Genomic DNA, 22,308 nt, shown 5'->3' on the forward strand with positions numbered 1-22,308 from the left:
TATACTTTTTTTGTACTCTATGTTTATATCCTTTGTCCATTTTTCTCTTTAGCCATTTCCTTCTTCATTTGTAGGAGCTTTTTTTTTTTTTTTTTTTTTTTTTTGAATAAAATTTTTATATTTAGAATTAGCCAGCTGGACTCAGTTTGGATGATCCCAATTTTGTTGGCAACATCCAAAGCATCATAGTCTGGAGCCAGTCAAACATGTGCCTTCTTCTGTTCATCAGGCCTAATCAGGGTGTTGACTTTGGCCACATCAGTGTCATAGAGCTTCTTCACAGCCTGTTTGATCTGGTGCTTGTTGGCCTTGACATCCACAATGAACACAAGTGTATTGTTGTCTTCTATCTTCTTCATGGCTGACTCAGTAGTCAGAGGGAACTTGTGATAGCATAGTGGTCAAGCTTGTTTCTCCTTGGAGCACTCTTGCGAGGATATTTAGGCTGCCTTTGGAGCCGCAGTGTCTTAGGCCTCCGGAAGGTAGGTGACGTGCGGATCTTCTTTTTTTTTTGTGGCTGTGGATGCCCTTTAGCACTGCTTTCTTTGCCTTCAAAACCTTTGCCTTAGCTTGGCTTTGGGAGGGGCAGGAGCTTCCTTCTTCTCTTTGGGCGCCATCTTCGTGGAAAGCCATTTGTAGGAGCTTTTTATTTGTTATCCCTTCTCTTAATGTGACATGTAAACATTTTTTTCCACTTTATCTTTCATGCATGGTTTAAAATATATATATATACGTTTTCTTGCTTCATAGGTATTTCCATATTTTTAAGTTTAATGTAACAAACATTTTACCAGTTTTTTTTTATTAGCAGGAGAACTATTCCAGTTACATGGAACCCAAACTATTTTATATGAAATATGTGTGCTTTAATCTAGCAACAGTTTATTGTCCATAAGGCTTCTAAGCATGGCTTGTGTTTTTTTTTATTAAAGATTTTATTTACTTTTAGAGGGATGGTAAGGGAGGAAGAAAGAGGGGGAGAGAAACATCGATTGGTTGCTTCTCTCATGCCCCCAACCGGGGACCCAGCCCACAACCCAGGCATGTGCCCTGACTGGGAATCGAACCCATGACCTTTCTTTTTGCAGACTGGTGCTCAAGCCACTGAGCCACACCAGCCAGGGCTGAGTTGTCTTATTTCCTATTTAAAATAATTCCAGTCAACATGTCGAGCCTATAGATGACTTCTACATTCAATGAACTCATCCCATGCTGAATATTTAGAAATTGTGGTAGTTTCTTTGGGGTTAGTTCTAGGACCTGGATTAGTAATGTTAAGTGCAGTGTGCAGTTCATGTTTTCCAGAATATTCATCTTTTATTGTGCTGAGCCATTTTAAAGTAGGATTTATTGCATTTATTACAGGTGAAAAACTTGGACTCCGAAATGTTTGGGTGGATTGTTCTTAGGGTCTGCTTTGGACATTAACAACATAGCCAAAAATTACTTGAGAAATGGAGACTGGTTTTATTTGGTTGTCCTGTCCTGTTCTTTCTAGGAAGAACAGTAAACTCATGGTAGCAGTAGAGGTGATGTAATCTCAGCTCATCTCTTTTAATATTTTTTTCTTTGTTGTTAAAAGATCTTAATACCTCAAAAAACTAAAAATGGAACTGCCTTTGAACCAGCGATTCCACTGCTAGGATTATACCTGAAAAATCCTAAAACCCTATTTCAAAAGAACTTATGCACCCCTATGTTCATAGCAGCACTGTTTACAATAGCCAAGTGCTGGAATCAGCCTAAGTGCCCATCTGTAGATGAGTGGATCAAAAAACGGTGGTACATTTACACAATGGAATACTATGCAGCAGAAAGAAAGAAAGAACTGCCATTTGTAACAACATGGATGGAACTAGAGAGAATTATGCTTAGTGAAATAAGCCAGACAATGAAAGAAAAATGCCATATGATTTCACCTAATACAGGAGACTAAGGAACAACACAAACAAATGAACTAAATAGAACAAGGAACAGAATAACAGTTATTAGGGGGCCGGGGGAGGGAGAGAAGGGGGATAAGTAAGGGAAGGGTTTAGTTAAAGAACATGTATAAATAACTCATGGACATGGACAATGAGGGTGGGATATGATTGAGGGAGAAGGGGTGGGCTGGGTGAGGGGGAGCAATGGGGGAAAAAATGGGACAACTGTAATTGAAAAACAAAAAAGAATTAATTTGTCAAAAAAATTAAGTAAAAGATCTTGTTAAGAATTTTCTCACATATGACAGTGTTCATGGATATATCAAGCTGTGATAAGAAGAATTATTTTGGGCTAATGGTCTTTAAAGGATTTTAATTATATAAAACAACTTCAGATATCTTTTTCATGTTGCCCACTTTAAAGATAGGTCATTTTTGCCCTGGCTGGTGTGGATCAGTGGGTAGAGCATCGGCCTGTGAACCAAAGGGTCACTGGTTTGATTCCCAGTCAGGGCACATGCCTGGGTTGTGGGCCAGGTCTCCAGTTGGTGGCACGCGAGAGGCAACCAGACATTGATGGTTCTCTCCCTCTCTCTCTCCTTCCCTTCCCTTCTCTCTAAAAAACAGACAAACAAAAACAATAAAAACGGGTCATCTTTGCTTTTGTTGAAATTAGTTTTATCTTTTTGAGTATGTGACATGCTAGCTTTTAAGGAGTTGTTATGAGGTTAATCTCTGAAAATTAATAAATAATATATAAATAATAATAAAATCCAACATTTTAATATCTGTTAGTTTGTACGTCTAAGTTTTCTATGCTTGTATTCCCTGTAGGTTCATCCAAAGATTATGCAGAGACATTTAATGTAAAGCCACAGGACTTGCACAAGTGCATTGCCAGGTCTCATGTAGCACGTAACAGATTTTTACAAATTTTACAAAGAGAAGATTTTGTTTTGCAAAAATATCAGGAAAATTCACAGTAAGTAGTACTTGGATAGTTAGGAAATGAAAATTCTTTTCTTTTTGTACAGATGTCAACAATATATCTTCAGTGGTAATAAACCATGGTTAGCTCAAAACTCCCTTCCTGTTATCTTTCCAGTTTAAAGCCAGATAACTTCTGAATAAAATGTTTGAAACTTTAGCTATACTGTAAATGAAAGTTTAGAGGAAAGATAACTGTAATGTTTTAATTTCTCATGAGTTTTTCTTTTTTTAACATGTAAATATGTTTTCAGGCTGTAGAGTATTCTTTCTGTTTTGTGTCCTTTTTTATCTTAATATTTCTTTCTTTAAATTTTTTTCCATATTGTTATAGTTATTACTTTTAATGTATACTTAATAGTTTGTTGAGTATCTGTTAAGTAGATACGCCTTCAAATAGGTATTCCATAGTTTCTTGAACCATTTTATACTACTTTATATTTAAGGCCATTTGTTCAGCAAATTTGTTTTTGAGTCACTTCTAAGTGCCAGTACTGTTTAGGCACTGGTCCTACAGTATTAAACAAGATAGGCAAGGTACTTACTTTCAGAAACACTTTGTGTCTAATTTTTACAATTATTAATAACTATTATTAAGGTAACTTGTATTATTTAGTTATGTATTTATTTTTTAAATATATTTTATAGATTATGTTACAGTAATCCCATTTTTTTTCCCTTTGCTCCCTCTACCCAGTACCTGCCTTTCCTCCAGTAATCCCATTCCCCTTAGTTCAGTCCATGGGTCTTGCATATAAGTCTTTAAAAAAATATATATTTCTATTTATTTGTTTCTTTATTTTTAAAGAGAGGGGAAAGGAGAAAGAGAGGGAGAGAAACATCACTGTGGGGTTGCCCCTCACTCGCACCCCCAACTGGGGTCCTGACGTGCAACCTAGTCATGTACCCTGACTGGGAATCGAACCAGCGACACTTGGCTCGCAAGCTGACGCTCAATCCACTGAGCCACAGCAGCCAAGGTTCCTGTATTATTCTTCCCCCTGTCTATTTTCTACCAACCAATTATGCTTCTTAACCTTTGCACCATTTCCCTATTTTTCCTCCTTCCCTCTCTCAGCTGATAACCCTCCAAATGATGCCCATACCTATGATTCTGTTCCTATTCTGGTTTGCTTAGTTGGATTTTATTTTTATTTTTTAGATTTAGTTGTTGATAGTTGTGAGTATGTTATTTTAATGTTCATAGTTTTGATCTTCTTTTCTTAAATAAGTCCTTTTAACATTTCATATAATAATGGCTTGGTGATGATGAACTCCTTTAGCTTTACCTTGTCTGGGAAGCACTTTATCTTCCCTTCCATTCTAAATGATAGCTTTGCTGGATAGAGTAATCTTGGTTGTAGGTCCTTGCTTTTCATCACTTTGAATACTTCTTCTTGTCAGTCCCTCCTTGGCCTGCAAAGTTTCTTTTGAGAAATCAGTTGATAGTCTTATGGGCACCCCTTTGTAGGTAACTCTCTGCTTTCTCTTGCTACTTTTAAGATTCTCTTTTTATCTTGAACCTTGACATTTTAATTATGATGTGTCTTGGTGTGGTCCTCCTTGGGTCTAGCTTGTTTGGGGCTCTCTGTGCTTTCTGGACTTGGATGTCTATTTCCTTCGCCAAATTTGAGAAGTTTCCCTTCATTATTTTTTCACATAAGTTTTCTATTTCTTGCTCTTCCTCTTCTTCTGGCACCCCTATGATTTGGATGTTGGCACGTTTAAAGTTGTCCCAGAGGTTCCTAAGCCTCTCCTCATTTTTTTCAATTCTCGTTTCCTCATTCTGTACTGGTTGTTTATTTCCTCCTTATGTTACAAATCATTGATTTGATCCCTGGTTTCCTTCCTTTCACCATTGGTTTTGTGTGGATTTTCTTTTCATTTAGCATAATCTTCACTTCTCTCTTTATGCTTTTGCCATACTTAAGAATATTTGTCAAGCCTGTGAACATAGTTATCACCAGTGTTTTGAACTCTGCGTCTGTTAGGTTGGCCATCTCCTCGTCTGTTAGGTTGTCTATCCCATTGCTTAGTTCTCCCACTGGAACCTTGATATGTTTTCTCTTTTGAGCCATACTTCTTTGTGTCCTCATCTTGACAGTCTCCTGTGTTTGTTTGCCTGTGTGTCTTACATAGAGCTATCACACCTGTTATGTTGTAAGGGGCAGAGCCTTAGGTATGCGTCAGTACAGGGTGACCTTTTTCACTACGTTGTGGCGCTGTATGTGGGGGAGGATTCTGAGAGGGAATAATGCTGCTTGCTCAGCACTTGCCCCTTTTCTAGGTACTTCTCTCACTTCTGTATGGGACTGGCACCTCCGTAGTTGTTGCCCTGGCCGTTGTTTCCAGAGTGGGTGGGTCTGCGGATGTTCTAGGACCGTGGGGGCCTTTTAAGCAAGTGGACTCTTCTGAGACCGGCAGTTTCTTCCTCTGCCCCAACCCCCACTGGTCTGCACAGTCAGAAGCAATGAGGCTTGATTTTCCCTGGTGCTCGACCCATGAGCTGTGTAGTCTGGTGTGGTGCTGGGAGCGCTCCCCAGGTGTCCCTTCCTATTTTTTAAAACATGTGACTATGCTTTCCGCTGGCCTGCCACTGCCCCCACTGCTGCCGCCACCACACTGCGTCCTTTCTGCCCTGGCTCCGCCCCTCCTACCTGTCTGGATGAGTGTTTCTTTATATCTTTGTTGGATTTCCATGCAGCTTGATTTTCTGGAACTTCTGGTTGTCTCTAGTTTTGAAGTAGTTGTATTCCTTCTTACTTGTGAAGAGAGACGCAGCATGTCTGTCTAGGCCTCTATCTTGGCTGAAAATCAAGGTTGAGAGAGACTCTGGGTCCCTCAGAGTGGATGAAGAAACCAGTCAGACACACTCCATCTGAGGAAGGAAGGGAGGGGGTTTTCTCCAGTGGAAAATCCCCCCCGTTTCTTTTTTAGCCAGAGTTTTTATCCACTTTCCACATGTGGAAGTAATTAAGGAAAATATGCAGCCCTTCCCCAAATGGTAGGGAGTGAAAGGGAAGTGCAGATCAATACAGGGTTGAAACATCCAGGTATTTTACACGAGGTCAAAAGCACTTCCTCTTACTTAATTGTTCTGTTCTTCACATTTTACTGACAAGGATTTGAGGCTTTACAGAGAAAAACAGCAGGTTCTCTTTTCCTTAAAAGCCACTTTGGATTTCTATTCTATTTTAAAAATCCCGTGGAGGGTGGGATTCAGAGCAGGCCTGGGAGACAACCTGCCAGCTAAGGGCCCAGCTGGGGGCGGCTCTGCACAGCGGTCAGAGTCTCTTAAACCAAGCTTGTCTGCTTCCCACATCTCCCCATGTCTGTCTGTCCCCCACACAAGGTAACTTTTTAAATGCTGTGTTATATACAGTACTGTAAAAGTACAAAATTCTTTGATATTACCTTAAAACTGCAGTGTTGCATGGCTGCCTTAGATAACATTGAAATTTATCTCCTAGAGGGATATGATTGCGGGAGAGGGGGTGGGCTGGATGGGGAAGAGAAATGGGGGAAAAATGGGACAACTGTAATTGAAAAACCAAAAATAAATTAAAAAAGAAGAAATTTATCCCCTAGATAGGTAAGACAAAGATAAGAGAATAGAGTATGATACTGACCTCCAGCATTTTTACTTGAAGTCAGAGAGTATGAGCTCAGAAGTCCTTGGTCCATCTCAATAGCAGCCTATATGTTAAAGTCTGTAACTCTAAAAGGAAGTGTAGAGTCGTTTAGCTGGCTGCTGGGTGTGTTTGGAAGAGTAGTATCAGAGGCCTTGAGCACAGATATGAAAGGGGGAAAATACTAAGCTATTTGTACTTTAATTGTAATGGAATTACAGATGGTCACTGACTTACTACAATGGTTAGAACTAAGATTTTTTTGACTTCATGATAGTGTGAAAGCAATACTCACTAGAAATTGTACTTCAAATTTTGAATTTTGATCTTTTCCTGGGCTAGTGATATGTGGTATGATACTCTCTCATGATGCTGGGCAGTGGAGCGATCTGCAGCTCCTAGCCAGGCACTTGATCATATGGGGAAACCACTTGAGACCCTGCAGTGTACTGTATTACCAGCATCTTTTTGATATTGTGTTTTATGTTTTCGCATCCTATCATGTCTACAAAATGTCCATCTGTATCTCTTGAATCTGTTGAGAAGTGTAAGTTTCCCAAGTGTAGGCTAAAGTCAGTGTTCTGAGCACATTTAAGGTAGGCTAGCCTAAGCTATGATGTTCAGTAGGTTAGGTCAGTGATTTTCAACCTTTTTCATTTCATGACACACATAAAACTAATTACTAAAATTCTGTGGCACACCAAAATAAATTTTTTGCCGATTGCCAAAAATATGTATAATTTTAATTTATTCACATCAGCTGGCTATTGTTGTGTTGGCTTTTATCATTTTTTTAATTTGATAGGCTAAGAGAGAGTTTAATTTGACTAGTCAGGTATTGTATGTTTTAAAAATTCTTGTGGCACTGGTTGAAAATCGCTGGGTTAGGTGTACTAAATGAATTTTAGATTTATGGTATTTTCTATTTGTGATGGATTTATTGGGATGTGTAACCCCATTGTAAGTTGAGGAGCATCTGTATAGTTGTCATTTTGTATGTTTTTTTACAGAGCATCAGTTAAAGAAGTACGAAGTTTGAAATCAGAATGTATAGGACAGCAAAACCAAATAGAAAAGTAAGTGAGTTTTAGAGTTCAAAGTTGCCTTACATGTTTAGCTCTTGCATTTTATAGGTAAGGAAGCTGACAGTCCCAGAAAAATAAATAATATATCAGTAGTTAGATGACAGATGTAGAATATAATTTGATTCCTAATCTAGTTCTTCTAATAAATTATTGCTTTGAGCTAGAATTTTAGTTTTGTTTTAATTGGAATGGTTGTTACTGGGTGGGTTTGCAGATTAATAAGCTCTTTGGATGGTAAATTATCATATAATTTTTAAAATGACTAATGAGATTATTTAATTTTTAATTAGAATGGAACCTTATGATGACCAAAATGATATACAAGAGAAAATTCAAAAGGTGAGACAACTTTTGAAAAGAAAAATTAATTGCTCTTTTCTTTTTTTTTTTTTTTTGGTAATCTTACTTTTGTGATAGGCAGTGTTTGCTTACTTAATTGAACTATCTTTGTCATTTCTTTTTGTAGCACTGTTACTATTTTTTTTTTTTTTTACTTATTAAGCGTTTTATATATATAACGGTATCAACATGATGCCTCTAAAATGTTTGAATATAATGGGGAAAATTGGCTTATAATTTATAAGACTAACTATATACACAGTGGTTAAAGTCTTTTATGCCAGCAAGAAAAGTTCAGTTTTATTGTAACTTAATCAGTAGTATTAATTTATCAAAATAAAATATATTAACTGAAGGAAGGTGGTAAGTATGGAAGAAAAATGAAAAGTTAAATTGAGGCTGGCTTGGTAGGAGAGAGTAATCTGGGAGACATAAATGGCCTGAGGCTTTGAGAGGTTGGCTTTGATGCAGGGAAGAAGTGTTTTCTTAGGCCTCTTTTGTGTTTAGAGGACATCTCTTTCAAGTTCTTTGTTCTGATTCTGTGATCACCAAACTACTTTGGGTATTAATTTGGCATCTCAGGCACTTTGTCGCTAGGAAAGATGAGTGCCGGTCTCAGGAAATAATTGTTCATTCAGTGAATATTTATTGATCATCTGCCGTGTTCAGGCATTCTTCTAGATAGTAGAGCAATGAAAAAACCGGCAAAGTCACTTTTTTTCATGGAGCTTTCAGTTTAGTGAGTGTAAATATTCTCATTACTGAACACAGTATTTTTGATTGTAAATTTAATAGGTTGGTATGAAACCTATTAATGTTTTCACAGCAATCTCTTCTGAGTTCAGTTAATGTTCAGTTTCAACTTTGAGCCATAGACAAGATAAAATTTCTAGACTGGATCTTAGTAAGTGCAACAAGCAAATGCCATCCTATGGAACATCTAGACTGCCCAACAATGAGTCTTCCTTTGCGGACAACTTTACCTTGTACCATGGGAAGACACACTAGCGTAGATATAATTATTGTATTTCCCCACCTCTCTCCCACTTTTGTAAATTCTGTTGAGGTACAGCACACAAGAAAGTGTAAAGATCATAAATGTATAGCTTGACAAACTTTCACAAAGTGAGACATCCATGTAACCATCATTCAGTTCAAGGAATAGAATGTTACCAGCATCCCAGAATGCTCAAGCCCCCTTTGATTCATGACCATCTTCCTTCTCATACTAAAGATTAGTTTTGCCTGTTCTTGAACTTTATATAAATTGGAGTATATGGAATATAGTCTTTCTTGATTGACTTCTTCTATCGATGTTGTTTTCTTCATGCTTTTGTGTGTATAGTTGTAGTGTGTTCGTTGTCATTGCTGTGTAGTGTTCTATTTTATGATTATAGCACAGTGTCCTCTTTACTCTAGGTCAGTGATTTTCAACTGGTGTGCTGCAAGAATTTTAAAAACATGCAATACCTGACTATTTCGTCAGGGGCATTGACCTCCTTCCCCTTAGATTGTCAAATTAAAATATAACAACAGCTAATACAACAATACCTGTCCAGTGTTAATGAATCAAAATTATACCTATTTTTATGAGATCAACAAAAAAATACAAAGTTTTTTTGGCATGCCACAGAATTTTAGTAATTAGTTTATCTGTGCCATGAGATGAAAAATGTTGAAAAATCACTGCTGTATATAGACTGTTGTGTTGAGTACAGTTTTTCATGCTTTTTGAAGAAGCATGGTTTTACATTTTTTTACTTTTTGAAACCTGAATGACTTACATTTCATGTGTAGTGGTTTTATTTTTTCTCATGAAAATCTTATTTCTCCCTGAAAAATCTTTATTAGATTGCTGGCATATCAGACTACAGGAAATACTAGTTGCATCTTGGTAGTATAAGGTTTCTTAGATTTGTTTTGAAAATCATAGTGGGCTAGATTGTCCAGAGAAGTTTTTTAGTTTTAAAGCCCTGCTGGAGATATACTGTTTGCCAAAACATTTGAATTTGCCTCAAGATAAAGATACCGGCTACATACTATATTGCATGCATGTTGGGATTTCAGGATTATATTATACTAATAATGAGTGAAGCATTAAAACAGCTTCAGAGATATTTAGAATATTTATTGATAGGCTTTTGAGAAGGTTAAAAATGAATAAATAAAAGGAACTAATTTAATTTGGGAATCAAAATCTTAAATTATTTTATTTTACTTTGTTGAATTTTTTGGGTATTTTGCCTTGAATATACCCATGTTGAATTCCCTCTTCCTCTTCTTTGAGATGCTTGGCAATAACAGGGTTAGTAAACATTTTCTGGTTTATTACATACAAGACTTATAAACCTCTAGTTCTTGATTAAGGATGACAATTTAAGGGTCATCATTAAAAAATACAGCTTAAAGATATCTAAACATATCTTCATTATACTTTTTCTAAAGCTGTGTGCACACAATTTATTAAAAATCTTAATATTTTTTAAATTAAAATAAAGCCCCATTGGAAGGACTACCAGTGCTTTTAGACTATTAAAATACAGTTAGTTAACTTTTTTATCAGAAGACAATCCAGGTGTACTTCATTTGGTCTTGGAAGTGAGCATATATTTGTGTTTTATATTTCTTTAATGCATGTACAGATTATGCGTAGACTTTAATATTTTGTTTGTTTTCAAAGGTTCGGTCTTTGTGGGGCTCAGTGAATGAAACTCTCCTGTTTTTGGAAAAGGAAAGAGAAGTTGTTAGTTCAGCCCTTAGTGTTGTTAACCAGTATACTTTAGATGGAACTAATGTTACTATCAATGTTCCAAGGCTCTTACTTGACAAAATTGAAAAACAGATGTGTCAGGTAAGTATTGGATATTAAAGAAACTTTTGAGAAAACTGTTCACATAATTATTTTATATCTTGTTGCTTTTCTTACAGTGTTTTTCTATTGTTTTCAGAATTTATTTTTGAGTATATGTAGTAAAATTTTCATAAAGAGGGGTACTGGTAAAGGAAGCTGTGTATTTTATATCCATCAACTTGTATTAATTATCCGTCCCTCGTATGGTTACATCATATATAGGGTAGGGAGAAGGAAGTTACTTAGGAAGAGGATATGGTACTTAGTTCTTTATAAATTCTCAAATACAGCAGCAGTGATCTCCTGATTGCTAAATCTCTCTTTCTTTTTTTTTTTTTTCAGTTGAGTTTTAGAGAAGAGAAAGGGGGAGAAAGAAATATCAATTTGTTGTTCAACTTATTTTATGCATTCATTGTTTGATATATTTTTTAAAAGTTTTATTTATTTATTTTTAGAGAGACGGGAAGGGAGGGAGGAAGAAGGGGATAGAAACTTTGGTATATGAGAGAAACATTGATCGGTTGCCTCTCATATGCTCCCAGCTTGGGACCTGGCCCACAACCCAGACATATGCCCTGATTGGGAATCGAACCAGTAACCTTTTAGTTCGCAGGCCAGTACTCAATCCACTGAGCCACACCAGCTAGGGCCATTGGTTGATTCTTGTATGTGTCCTGACAGAGGATTGCACCTGCAACCTTGATATATCGGGTTGATGCTCTAACCAACTGAGCTACCTGGCCAGGGCCATAAATGTCTTCTAAAAAAGGCTTTATTCTATTCTTTCTGGTTTCTTTCATCTTGATTCTATTAATATTTGAAAGTCGTTTCTTCTTTTAGCTTTTGTGACCTCAGTGTCTGTTCTCCTATGGTTTTTCAGACTGCTGTTCTTAGTTTTTCCACTGAAGCCTTTCTCTCTGCCTGACTTAAATGAAAGTGTTCCCATGGTTCCTTTAATGTCCCCCTTTCTTTCAACATTACAAATTCATATATATATTCTTAACCAGTTTCATGGCTTCATTAACTTCCTATACATTAATATTCTCAGATTGGTGTTTCCAATCACTCTCCTTTAACCCAAACTACATCAAATTATTTCCATCTGGATAGCTTACATTTCTTTTCTTTTTTTTTTTTTTTTTTTTTTAGTAACATATTTATTTAGCATCTGCTATGTATGCCTGGTATTGATTATAGTACAGGGGATAGAAAGATAAAATATTGATGTGACCCTGAGGAGCTTTGACTTTCATAGGTAACATGACAGGTACTTAAAATTCAGAACACACAAAAATTAGCATCTGTCAACTCAGGAGTCCAGGCCCTGGCCAGGTAGCTTAGTTGGTGAGAGTGACATAACAATATGCCAAGGTTGCTGGTTTGATTCCAGGTCAGTATGCAAAGAAGCTCCCAATGAATGCATAAATAAGTGGAACAACAAATTGACATTTCTCTCCTCTCTCTCTCAAAAAAAAAGAAAAAGGAAAGGAAAAGAAAAATGAGTCCTATAGGGACCAGGCAGGTAATGTATATAAATGAAGTACACTAATTGTGAGTAACAATTGGGTTAAAGTAGGAAGTGATAAGGTTTTGGGAGAAATAGTAATTTTTATGTAAAATCTATTGATTAAAAATATTGGCAGCTAATCCAAATGATTTTAAAACACTGGGACTGTGCAGGCTAAAAAACATGCCTGAGTTTGAATTCAGCTGGTAGGTGCCATCAATTTGCAACTTTTGGTACAACAGGAATTGATAATCTTTTTTCCAAATCTGCTCTTTCTCTTTAGTCTTTATTTTGCCTCCATTTATTTGTATTTCTTTTATTCTAGTTTTCAACTTTTTACATAACAAAAAAAAATGTAGCATGGCATGTTAATTCTTCCACAACAGTTTTCTTTGGATCCAAATTATTTGCATAGGGTTATTTTGGGATTAGAAATTTGACTTTTTTATTCTTCTTTAAGGTAACCTTTTTATATAGTAGTAAAACATATAAATATGTTTATATTGCAGTTTATTATCCTAAGAACTTATGGCTGATCACTTTTATTTCTTCTGAATCTTTAGTTGCACATAGGAAATGTTTATGAGGCTGGGAAATTGAACCTGTTAACAGTTATTCAGTTATTAAATGAAGTCTTGAAAGTCATGAAATATGAATGTTGTCAGGCTGACCAAGCAAGACTGACGATAGACCTTCACTTCCTTGAAAAAGAGACCAAATTTCAGAGAGAAAGATTATTGGATCTGAAGCATATAAGGTACACTAGTAAGATTCTCTGTTATTTTATTGGGTGAGGAGTAGGATGGTTTTAGTAATTTCTCAGTACAACTTGTGTAGTAAACAACTCTTTCGCTTTGGCAAGTAAGTGAAAATTTTACTAGTATTCAAAAACCTTATGTCATCAACTCTCAACACATGAAGTAGAAAGGAAAATTAATGTAGTTTTCTTTTTGTCTGGAATATATTATTTGCCCTGAGTGATAATTCTTTATGAAATAATTTCAGCTATTCTATAGCTTTTGGTTGTGGGATCTACTAATAAAACTAGGGCTCAGAAAAGTTTTTTTATTTAAGCACAGTGGCTGAGAGCTATGGGCTTGCTTTTTTTTTTTTTTTTTAATGTTTTTTATTGATTATATTGTTACTGGGCTTGCTTTTAGGAATGGCTAGTGAGTGGGAATAGACTATTGACTTGAGTTCAGAGCTAGGAAAATATTGTATTTTAAAGATAAATGGAGCAATAGATGTATGGTTGCTTCCTGGTCTTAAAAGGAAAAAAAGGTATTTTAGGTTCTTAGTGTTTATTGTGAGAGTTTATTCAATTTATATGTGCTGTATTGGTTGAACTTTCAGTTATATTTCTTTTTCTACGAACTTCTTAAACTTTACTCAATACTTTTATTATATATTCATGTTTTGAATGAAATTATTTTAATGCTTTTATAGTCATAAATTAGAAGAAGATCTTACAACTATAACACATTCTATTGTTGAAAAACAAGAAGAATGGCATAAAAAGTGGAAAGAGTTTCTTGGTCTGTCTCCTTTCAATCTCATTAAAGGTTGGACTCCAGTAAGTAATATTGACTTGCCTTTTGCCTTCTTTTTTGAAAAATGTTTTTATTTTTCAGTTACAGTTGACATACAATATTATATTAGTTTCTGGTGTACAACGTAGTGTGTAGACATTTATATAATTTATGAGGTGATCACCTGATAAATCTAGTACCCATCTGACACTGTACACAGTTGTTACAATATTGTCGACTATATTCTCTATGCCAGTGATTTTCAACTGGTGTGCTGCAAGAATTTTTAAAACATGCAGACAGCTGACTATTTAGTCAGGGGCACTTACCTCTTTTCCCTTAGATTGTCATAAAAAAATGACAACATCCAACGCAACAACAGCCATCTGGTGTGAATGAATCAAAATTTGTAACTACCAATTTGTACTTAATTCCTTTCCCTTGTTTACCCATTCCCCAACTCCTTCTCATCTGGTAATCATCAAAATGTTCTCTGTTTTTGTTTTGTTTGGTTTTTTTATTTTGTTTTTCATATTCCACATATAAGTGAAATCGGTGGCATTTGTCTTTGTCTGTATTACTTATTTCACGTAGCAAAGTACCCTCTAGGTCCGTCCATGTTGTTGCAGATGGCAAGATTTCATTCTTTTTTATGGCTGAGTTATATTCTGTTGTATATATGCACCATTTCTTTGTGCATCTAGTGATGGACATTTAGGGTGCTTCCATATCTTCCATTGCAGCTATTGGAAATAATGCTGCAATGAATATATGGATGCCTGCATTTTTGAATTAGTGTTTTGGGTTTCTTTGGACAAATACTCAGAAGTGAAATTGCTGGGTCCTTCCTTGTCTTTTGTTATAGCCTTTGTTTTAAAGTCTATTTTGTCTGGTATAAGTATTCTACCCCAGCTGTTTTCTTTTTTTTCATTTCTGTTTTCATGAAGTATCTTTTACCATCCCTTTACTTTCAGTCTGAGTGTGTCTTTCAATGTGAAGCGAGTCTCTGTAGGCAGCATATATAAGGGTCATTTTTTCTTATTCATTCAGCTACCTTGTGTCTTGATTGGAGCATTTAATCCATTTACATTTAAAATAATTATTGATAGGTATGTAGTTATCGCCATTCATTACTCATATTTTTGATGTTTTCTTCTTCTTAAAGAAGTCCCTTTAACATTTCTTGTAACACTGGTTTGATAGTGAAGCATTCCTTTAGCCTTTTCCTGTCTAGGATTGACTTGCCTTTTGGAAAGTAGTTTAATATAAGGGAATCTCTTGATTTATCATGTTATGAATTACCTAGAAATTTAATGTGTTTGTCATCTTTGCATTTGAGCCTAAAGTTCAAATGTTTGGTTTCTGTAATTCTTCTAAATATACATTCATCAAGTGGTTGTTGTGATTTATAGTTAGTACTTTTAGATGTAGAGAATTGTATTAAAAAATGAGATATTCCTCTTGATCTTCAGTACTATTACGTTTGAGATATAGCTGAAGGACAGAGTAGTTCTCTTGTTCCTAATATTGTACTTCTTGTTTTAAAAATAGTTACAAGGTAATTTATATGCACCATAATTTTGTCTTTTTTTGAATCATCCATTCATAAATAACTTAGTATTGTTATGTGGTAGTGAGTTAAATGTGTAATTTCAAAATTATGCATTCTTTGTTTTAAGGCTGTGGATCTTTTACCACCTATGTCTCCTCTTTCATTTGATCCCGCCTCAGAAGAAGTATATGAAGGAAGTATTCTTTTGCAGTATCCTGCTTCACTTCCAGGTTGGTTATTTTTTTCTTTTTTAAACTTACCTCTCATCAGTATTTTTCACTATGGTAACTGTTCCTTTACATTCCTTTCTTCTTCAGTTATTTTTTATTGTGATGAAATGCATATCATTTCACTATTCTAAAGTGTACATTTCAGTAGCATATTTTAAATGCACAAAATTGTGCAATCATTACCACTGTCTGGTTCCAGAGTATTTTCATTACTGTAAGGGAAACCCCGTATCCGTTAAAAGACCCTTCCCTTTTCTGTCTCTTCCAGTCCTGACAACCGCTAATGTACTTCATGTCTCTGTGCATTTGCCTATTCTGGATTTCTTGTATAAATGGAGTCATAATATGAGGCTTTTTGTGTTTGGCTTCTCTCACTTGTATAGTTTTCCACTTTGCACAGTGTTGTTGTTTTTTTTTTTCAGTCCTCACCTGAGGATGTGTTTTATTGATTTTAGAGTGAGAGGAAGGGAGAGAGAGACACACATAGACATTGATGTGAGAGTGAAACATCGATCAATTGGTTCCCTTATGCGCCTGGACTGGGGATCAAACCCAGAACCTAGGTATGTGCCCTGACCGGGGATCGAACCTGTACCCTTTTGGTGCACGGGATGACGCTCCAGCCAACTAAGCCACCCCAGTCAGGGATGCACATTATTTTCAAGGTTCATCTAAGTTGTAGTATGTATCAGTACTTCATTACCTTTTATGAATACATTCTATTGTATAATTCAACCATATTTTGTTTATCTGTTTTCCCTTTGATAGAAATTTGGGTTGTTTCAGCATTTGGCTATTATGAGTAATACTGCTATAAACATTCATTTACAGGTTCTTTTTGTAGAGACCCAGGATTTTTTAAATGTGAAAGAATGGTACAGTAATTACCTGAATACCTGTAACCTGTTTCAACATTTAATGTTTGCTATATTTGCTTTAAATGTGTATAGTTGTATTTTTGCTAAACCAAGTAAATTCTAGACATCGAAATACTTCACTCTTAAGTATTTCAGCATGCTTTCCCATAAAATAACATTTCTCTCTATAACTTCCATACTAGTACCACACCTAAAAAATTAGCAACAATTCTATGCCTTTAAGCTTCCTCAGCTATCAAACCAAAGTTACACCTAAAAATTACTTTCTTTACGATGTCTAATATCCACTTTATATTCAGCTTCCCCAGTTGCCCGTACTATGTAAAAGGAATTGTTACTGGGTTTAGTAAATGTAATATGGATAAGGTATAGGAATAAGTGAATAAAAAATGTAGGAATAATACAGCCAAGATAGAACAGATGATACGTATAGGTCATAGTTGAGTTCAGGCAGGTCAGAGGTCATGGCAGGACTTACAAAGAAAAGAGTGAACACATATGGAATAGGTGATTGGATTGGGAGTCAGGTATATGTGGGTAGGACACTGATTGGGAAAGACCGTAGACCAGAGAGCAGAGAATAAGTGCTACCAGAGGAGCAGAACATTTTAACTGCATGGTTAGATAAAGGAAAAAGACCTTTAGTAGAAGATTGTTTTTGACAATAGATTTACTTTGAAAGCTCTTGGCATATTTGGTTGGCATTGTGTTCTCACTTTAGCTTGGAAAGGGCCTTTGTACTTTTGTCAGATTTAATTTAGGCCCTGTGAAACATGAAATTGTCCTCTTGTCCATTCAGAGATCTGTTTGCTTTTAAAGTGAGGGCATATTTGTGCCTGCTTAAGAAGTCCAGTTGAACTTCTTAGAGGTGTTTAGATAAGTTCTTTGGCGGTAAGCCTCTCCTCCAACATTGTAGTTTGACTCTTGGAATTCCTTCTATTTTCCTGAGCTGAGGGACCTTAACATTATTTTATACTTTTTGTAGTAAAACAACTTTTCCCTCCTCCTACACCTTACATACTACATCTTACTTAAAGTAATTTTCTCTTAAATAGTTCTTTAAAATTATATTTCGGCATATTAAATAGTACAGGGAATAACATAAATACCTCCTTCCTGAACATCATTTACAAATCTTTGTAATATTGGGTGGGCCAAAAAATTCATTTTTTTTTTTTGGTAAGATGGCTTTAGTCATGCTTCGTTGTTTTTAACTTGATTCAGAACAATTTTAGATTGTATTGTGACAGCTGTCATATCAGTGTGCATTTAAAAAAAAAGACCAAAATTGGTGAACTTTTGTGTTGCCATTTTAATATTGAAGATGGAAGAAAATAAGCAACATTTTTGGCATATTATGCTTTATTGTTTCAAGAAAGGTAAAAATGCAAATAAAACACAAAGATTCGTGTAGTGTGTAGAGAAGGTGCTGTGACTGATCGAACATGTCAAAAGTGGTTTGTGAATTTTCATATTGGAGATTTCTCGCTGGACAATGCTTCACGGTGGGATAGACCAGTTGAAGTTGTTAGCAATCAAATTGAGACCTTAATAGAGAACAATCAATGTTCTACCATGTGGGAGATAGCCCACATACTCAAAATAGCTAATTGAATAACGTTATTGGTGAACATAAACAATGTGTCTTTATTTTATGAAAAAAAAAAAAAAAATACGGACTTTTTGGCCAACCCAGTATTGCTTTAGATTTCAAAAAAAAAACATACAAATGTAGGTAACCCTTGGGTATCTGCCTTTCCTCAACCCTATTCTTGAATTTGCAGAGGTAACCACTATCCTGATGTATGTTTATAAAAATAATTTTACTTTATGTAGGGATCTAACAATACATAGTACTGTTCTGTCATTCTAAAGTTGATGAATAAGATTTCTCTTATCCCTAGAGATGTCCTTTGTAAATGTTTATTTTTGAGCCCGGATGCAAGGAGGCATCGCTCATTCCATTTAGTTGTTTTTGTCTACCTAGCTTTTATTATAGAGTAATGCCTCTCCCCTAAAAAAAAAAAAAAAAAAAAAGACATTGGTAGAAATTGTTTTGAACAATCATTGCATGTTTAGATTTACCATCACTATTATTATTTTTGATCTGTGTTACTTATTTTGTTCTACTTAATCCTTTTGAGAAGTCTTATCTAGAAGTATATCTTTTACTTATTAGCATCGGACCCTGAATAGTAAAATCTCTTAGTCTTCCTTTTTCTAAAAAAATTTTTATTTATTGATTTTAGAGAGGGGGGAAGGGAGGGAGAGAGAGCGAAACATTGTTCTGTTGTTCCAGTTATTTATGCATTCATGGGTTGTTTCTTGTATTGCCCTGACCAGGGATTGAACCCTCAACTTGGTGTATTGGGATGATGCTCTAACCAACTGAACTACCTGGCTAGGACCTAAAATTAAAATCTCTTAGTCTTTCTGGGAAAATGTCTTTATTTTCACTTACTCTCTGAATGATAGTTTGAATGAATATATAGGATTTTAGGTAGAGTTATAGTAGCTCCTCTCTATATCGCAATTCACTTATGGCGGCCTCACTGTATTGTGGGATTTTAAAAAATATTATATTTAATTATTTACCGCGGATTTTTCACTATATCGCAGAATTTTGTGGTACTGTATATGTATGTTGTTAAAGTTACGTAGGTTTAAGAGTGTAGAATATGTTTAAGAACATAAGTGTTTATAATAGTGTGGAAAAGGCTAATAAGGGACTGGGAACAGTTTATAAGTGTGTGGGAAGGGTTTATAAAGCCTTAAAATATATATAAATACTAAAATAAATGTAAGCTTCCTACTTCACGAATTTTCACCTATTGAGGGGGTGTCTAGAACGTAATACCCGTGATAAGTGAGGGAATACTGTATTTTTCCTTAGGACTTTGATGATATGATCTCATTGCTTTCTACCTTCTATGGTTTCTGAGACATTTGATATTGGTCTATTTGTCATTGATTTGTAGGTAATTTTTGATGTATGGGTGCTCTTAAGACTTATTTATTTTTGTACTATGCATGTTCGTTGAGATGTGCCTAAATGTAGATTTGTTTTTATTTTGCCTGTTTGGGACTTGTGAGTACTTACCTAATGTGAAGTCTCATATCTTTTTTTTTAGTTCTGAAAAGTTATTCACTAATATTCTAATATTGCCCCTTTCATTCTTTTGACCTTTTCCTTATGTAAATCCTGTTGCTGGGACTTCTAATTCTGATGTTCATATATCTTAATATAACCTCTTTGTAACTAACTGGGTTGCATTATGGGTATTTTGGATCTCTCTTATGGTTCACTAATTACCTCTTTAGTCAGGTTTAATTTTCTTTTTGACTTGTCCATTTAGTGTTTAGCTTTCATGAATGTACATCCTATTTACATTTTTTTCCCAAAACTGCCTATTCTTCATAGTCTCATAATATTTTATTATGGCTCCTGCTTTTTTTTCTTGATCATTTAAAATATACTGATTTTGCCCTGGCCAGATAGTTCAATTAATTAGAGCAATGTCCTGGTATCTGAAGTTTGAGGGTTTGATCTCTAGTCAGGGTACATATAGGAATTGACCAGTGAATGCATGCATAAGTGGAACAGCAGATCCGTATCTGTCTGGCTGTCTCTCATTCTCACTTACTCCCTCTCTTCCCCTCCTTCCTTCTCTCTAAAATCAATAAATAAAAATTTTAAAAAGTACTGATTTTATCTTTGACAATGTTTCTAATCTCTGTGTTTCAAGGGCTTCTGCTCCTGTATTCTCTGCCTGTTAATTTTCATGGTGGTTTGCTTCCCATCGACTATGATCTCAATGTCAGTGGGTCCCCCCACTAGAGGAGTCATGTGGCCCTGAAGGCTCCCAGGTGTTTCCTTTGAGCTAGGCCAGTTAGTGTCTTTGGTTTGGGATTCCTACAACAAGTAGCCAGTATAAGTTCGGGTTTCATACCTCCTTTTGAGTAGGCTAGGTTTTAAATTTCCTTCCTTCCTCCCTCTCTCCCTCTCTTCCTCCATTCCTCCCTCCCTCCCTCCCCCGCTTTCTCAGAACTCCAGATAAACAGCAAGCTTCTCTGCTACTTCCCTGGTCCAGTTTGCAGACTTTTTATAATCCCCTTTTTAGGGACTGAGCAGCCTTATGGCATTCTCTCAGATCCCACCCAGCCTGACTGACCTGAGATGATGTCTCTTGTTACCAGGTAGGCATTAAGTCTCTAGTGGTCAGCCCCTGGAGCCTGCCTCATTGAGCCTTCTTTTCTCAGTGTGAACATACCATGCTGATCATGCTTTCCATCTTTGGTTCTGGCATGTGATGATTTTTATTTTTCTTCAGGGCATTCTTTTTTTTCTCTTCCATTTCATTTAGCAGTTCTAGTGTGTTTATGGTAGGATCAATGTCTGTTCATCTTGGTTTGCTTTGTAGTGGTGAGTTCAGTTTTGTTTTTACCCCCTCAGTATCCTGTTATGTCCGTCCCCTCCTTTGCTGTCCTCACATCTTAAGTGCTATAGTTTATTTTTTGTCATCTCTTGCATCTAATCATGTTCTAACTAGCTCTACTCTGCTTCCAGTGTTCTATTCCATATAATAAATGGCTCTCAGTGATCCTTCTATAGTGTAAATATATGGTCCTTTTCAACTCTAAGTATAATATGTATTAGTGGCTTCCTATCACCTGTCACCTCTAGGGGGAAAAAAAAAGGAACAAGCTCTAGATGCTTTTTTACTTAGCAACTTCTACCTTGCAAACTTTCTTTCTTTTTTAAAAATTTTATTTATTTTTAGAGAGAGGGGAAGGGAGGGAGAAGAGTGGGAGAGAAACATCAATGTGTGGTTGCCTCTCACACGCCCCCTAACTGGGGACCTGGCCCGCAAACTAGGCATGTTCCCTGACTGGGAATTGAACTCGCGACCCAGACAAACTTTCTTATATACCAAAACAAATGTGTGTCAACTCTGCCTACTACCATCAGATGTTGTTTATAGTTGTGCATAATCATTTTAATTTATGGCTGCCTACTAAGTTTGTGGTATATTTGTATTTGTGCTCATTTTTGTAATATTTTATAAATCTGAGTAATTCCATCATAATTAGTAGCAGCAAAAGCATAGGGAATTGAAAATGATACAAGTCAGCATACTATTATGATGGATTAAAAGGAAAACTTTAGCCTTGGCTGGTATGGCTCAGTGGATTGAATGCTGGCCTGGGAACCAAAGGGTTGCCAGTTTGATTCTCAGTCTTTCTCCGTCCCTAACCCTCTCTCTAAAAATGTAAATAAAATCTTTTTTAAAAAACAAAAACTATATAGTGCACATTGGCTTCTTGTATATGAATACTTTGGACATACGTGTAAATAGTCTTTCAGAAGCTAACATGTTGAAAGAAGAGGAGGCCCTGGAATATCTTCGTATATAATCTAGCAATGGCTTTCCTCATCAGCTTCATTTCTTACCATGCTTCAACTAGATGATACCTGCATACCAGACTTGTACCTTATTCTCTTAATACTTTCATGCCTTCTTCATGTTTCCTTAGTCTGGGCCAGATGCCTTTATGCCTCCTTGCATTCTTTGTATACTTCTGTCATAATACTGTAGCAATATACCACAGTTCTCTACTCACCAAGTCTTTTCTACACTAGCTCCTTGGAGGCAGATCTCAATCTTATTTCTTCCTTCCATTGTTAGTACAGTAGTGGCACATAGTTCTTCAATGCTATATTGAAGAATAAGTACATAGGTTGACTAATGTCATAGATGGTGGGCTGGATTATGCTAAGAACTATTATCTTTTTGG

General features: G+C 35.8%; 1 protein-coding gene across 1 annotated transcript in view; it reads left to right on the forward strand.

Moving 5' to 3' along the window:
- The window catches only part of HAUS6 (HAUS augmin like complex subunit 6), a 48,691-nt gene that overhangs the window by 10,446 nt on the left and 15,937 nt on the right, over nucleotides 1-22,308 (forward strand). Inside the window, exons 6-12 of the mRNA XM_090274074.1 lie at nucleotides 2,760-2,907; nucleotides 7,552-7,617; nucleotides 7,917-7,965; nucleotides 10,646-10,816; nucleotides 12,887-13,080; nucleotides 13,770-13,896; nucleotides 15,532-15,634. Coding sequence (XP_090130200.1) covers nucleotides 2,760-2,907; nucleotides 7,552-7,617; nucleotides 7,917-7,965; nucleotides 10,646-10,816; nucleotides 12,887-13,080; nucleotides 13,770-13,896; nucleotides 15,532-15,634 — 858 coding nt within the window. The remainder of the gene's footprint in view (nucleotides 1-2,759; nucleotides 2,908-7,551; nucleotides 7,618-7,916; nucleotides 7,966-10,645; nucleotides 10,817-12,886; nucleotides 13,081-13,769; nucleotides 13,897-15,531; nucleotides 15,635-22,308) is intronic.

Source organism: Furipterus horrens, unplaced genomic scaffold (assembly GCF_987537825.1).
Source record: "Furipterus horrens unplaced genomic scaffold, mFurHor1.1.pri manual_scaffold_4, whole genome shotgun sequence".
NCBI classification, from domain to species: domain Eukaryota; kingdom Metazoa; phylum Chordata; class Mammalia; order Chiroptera; family Furipteridae; genus Furipterus; species Furipterus horrens.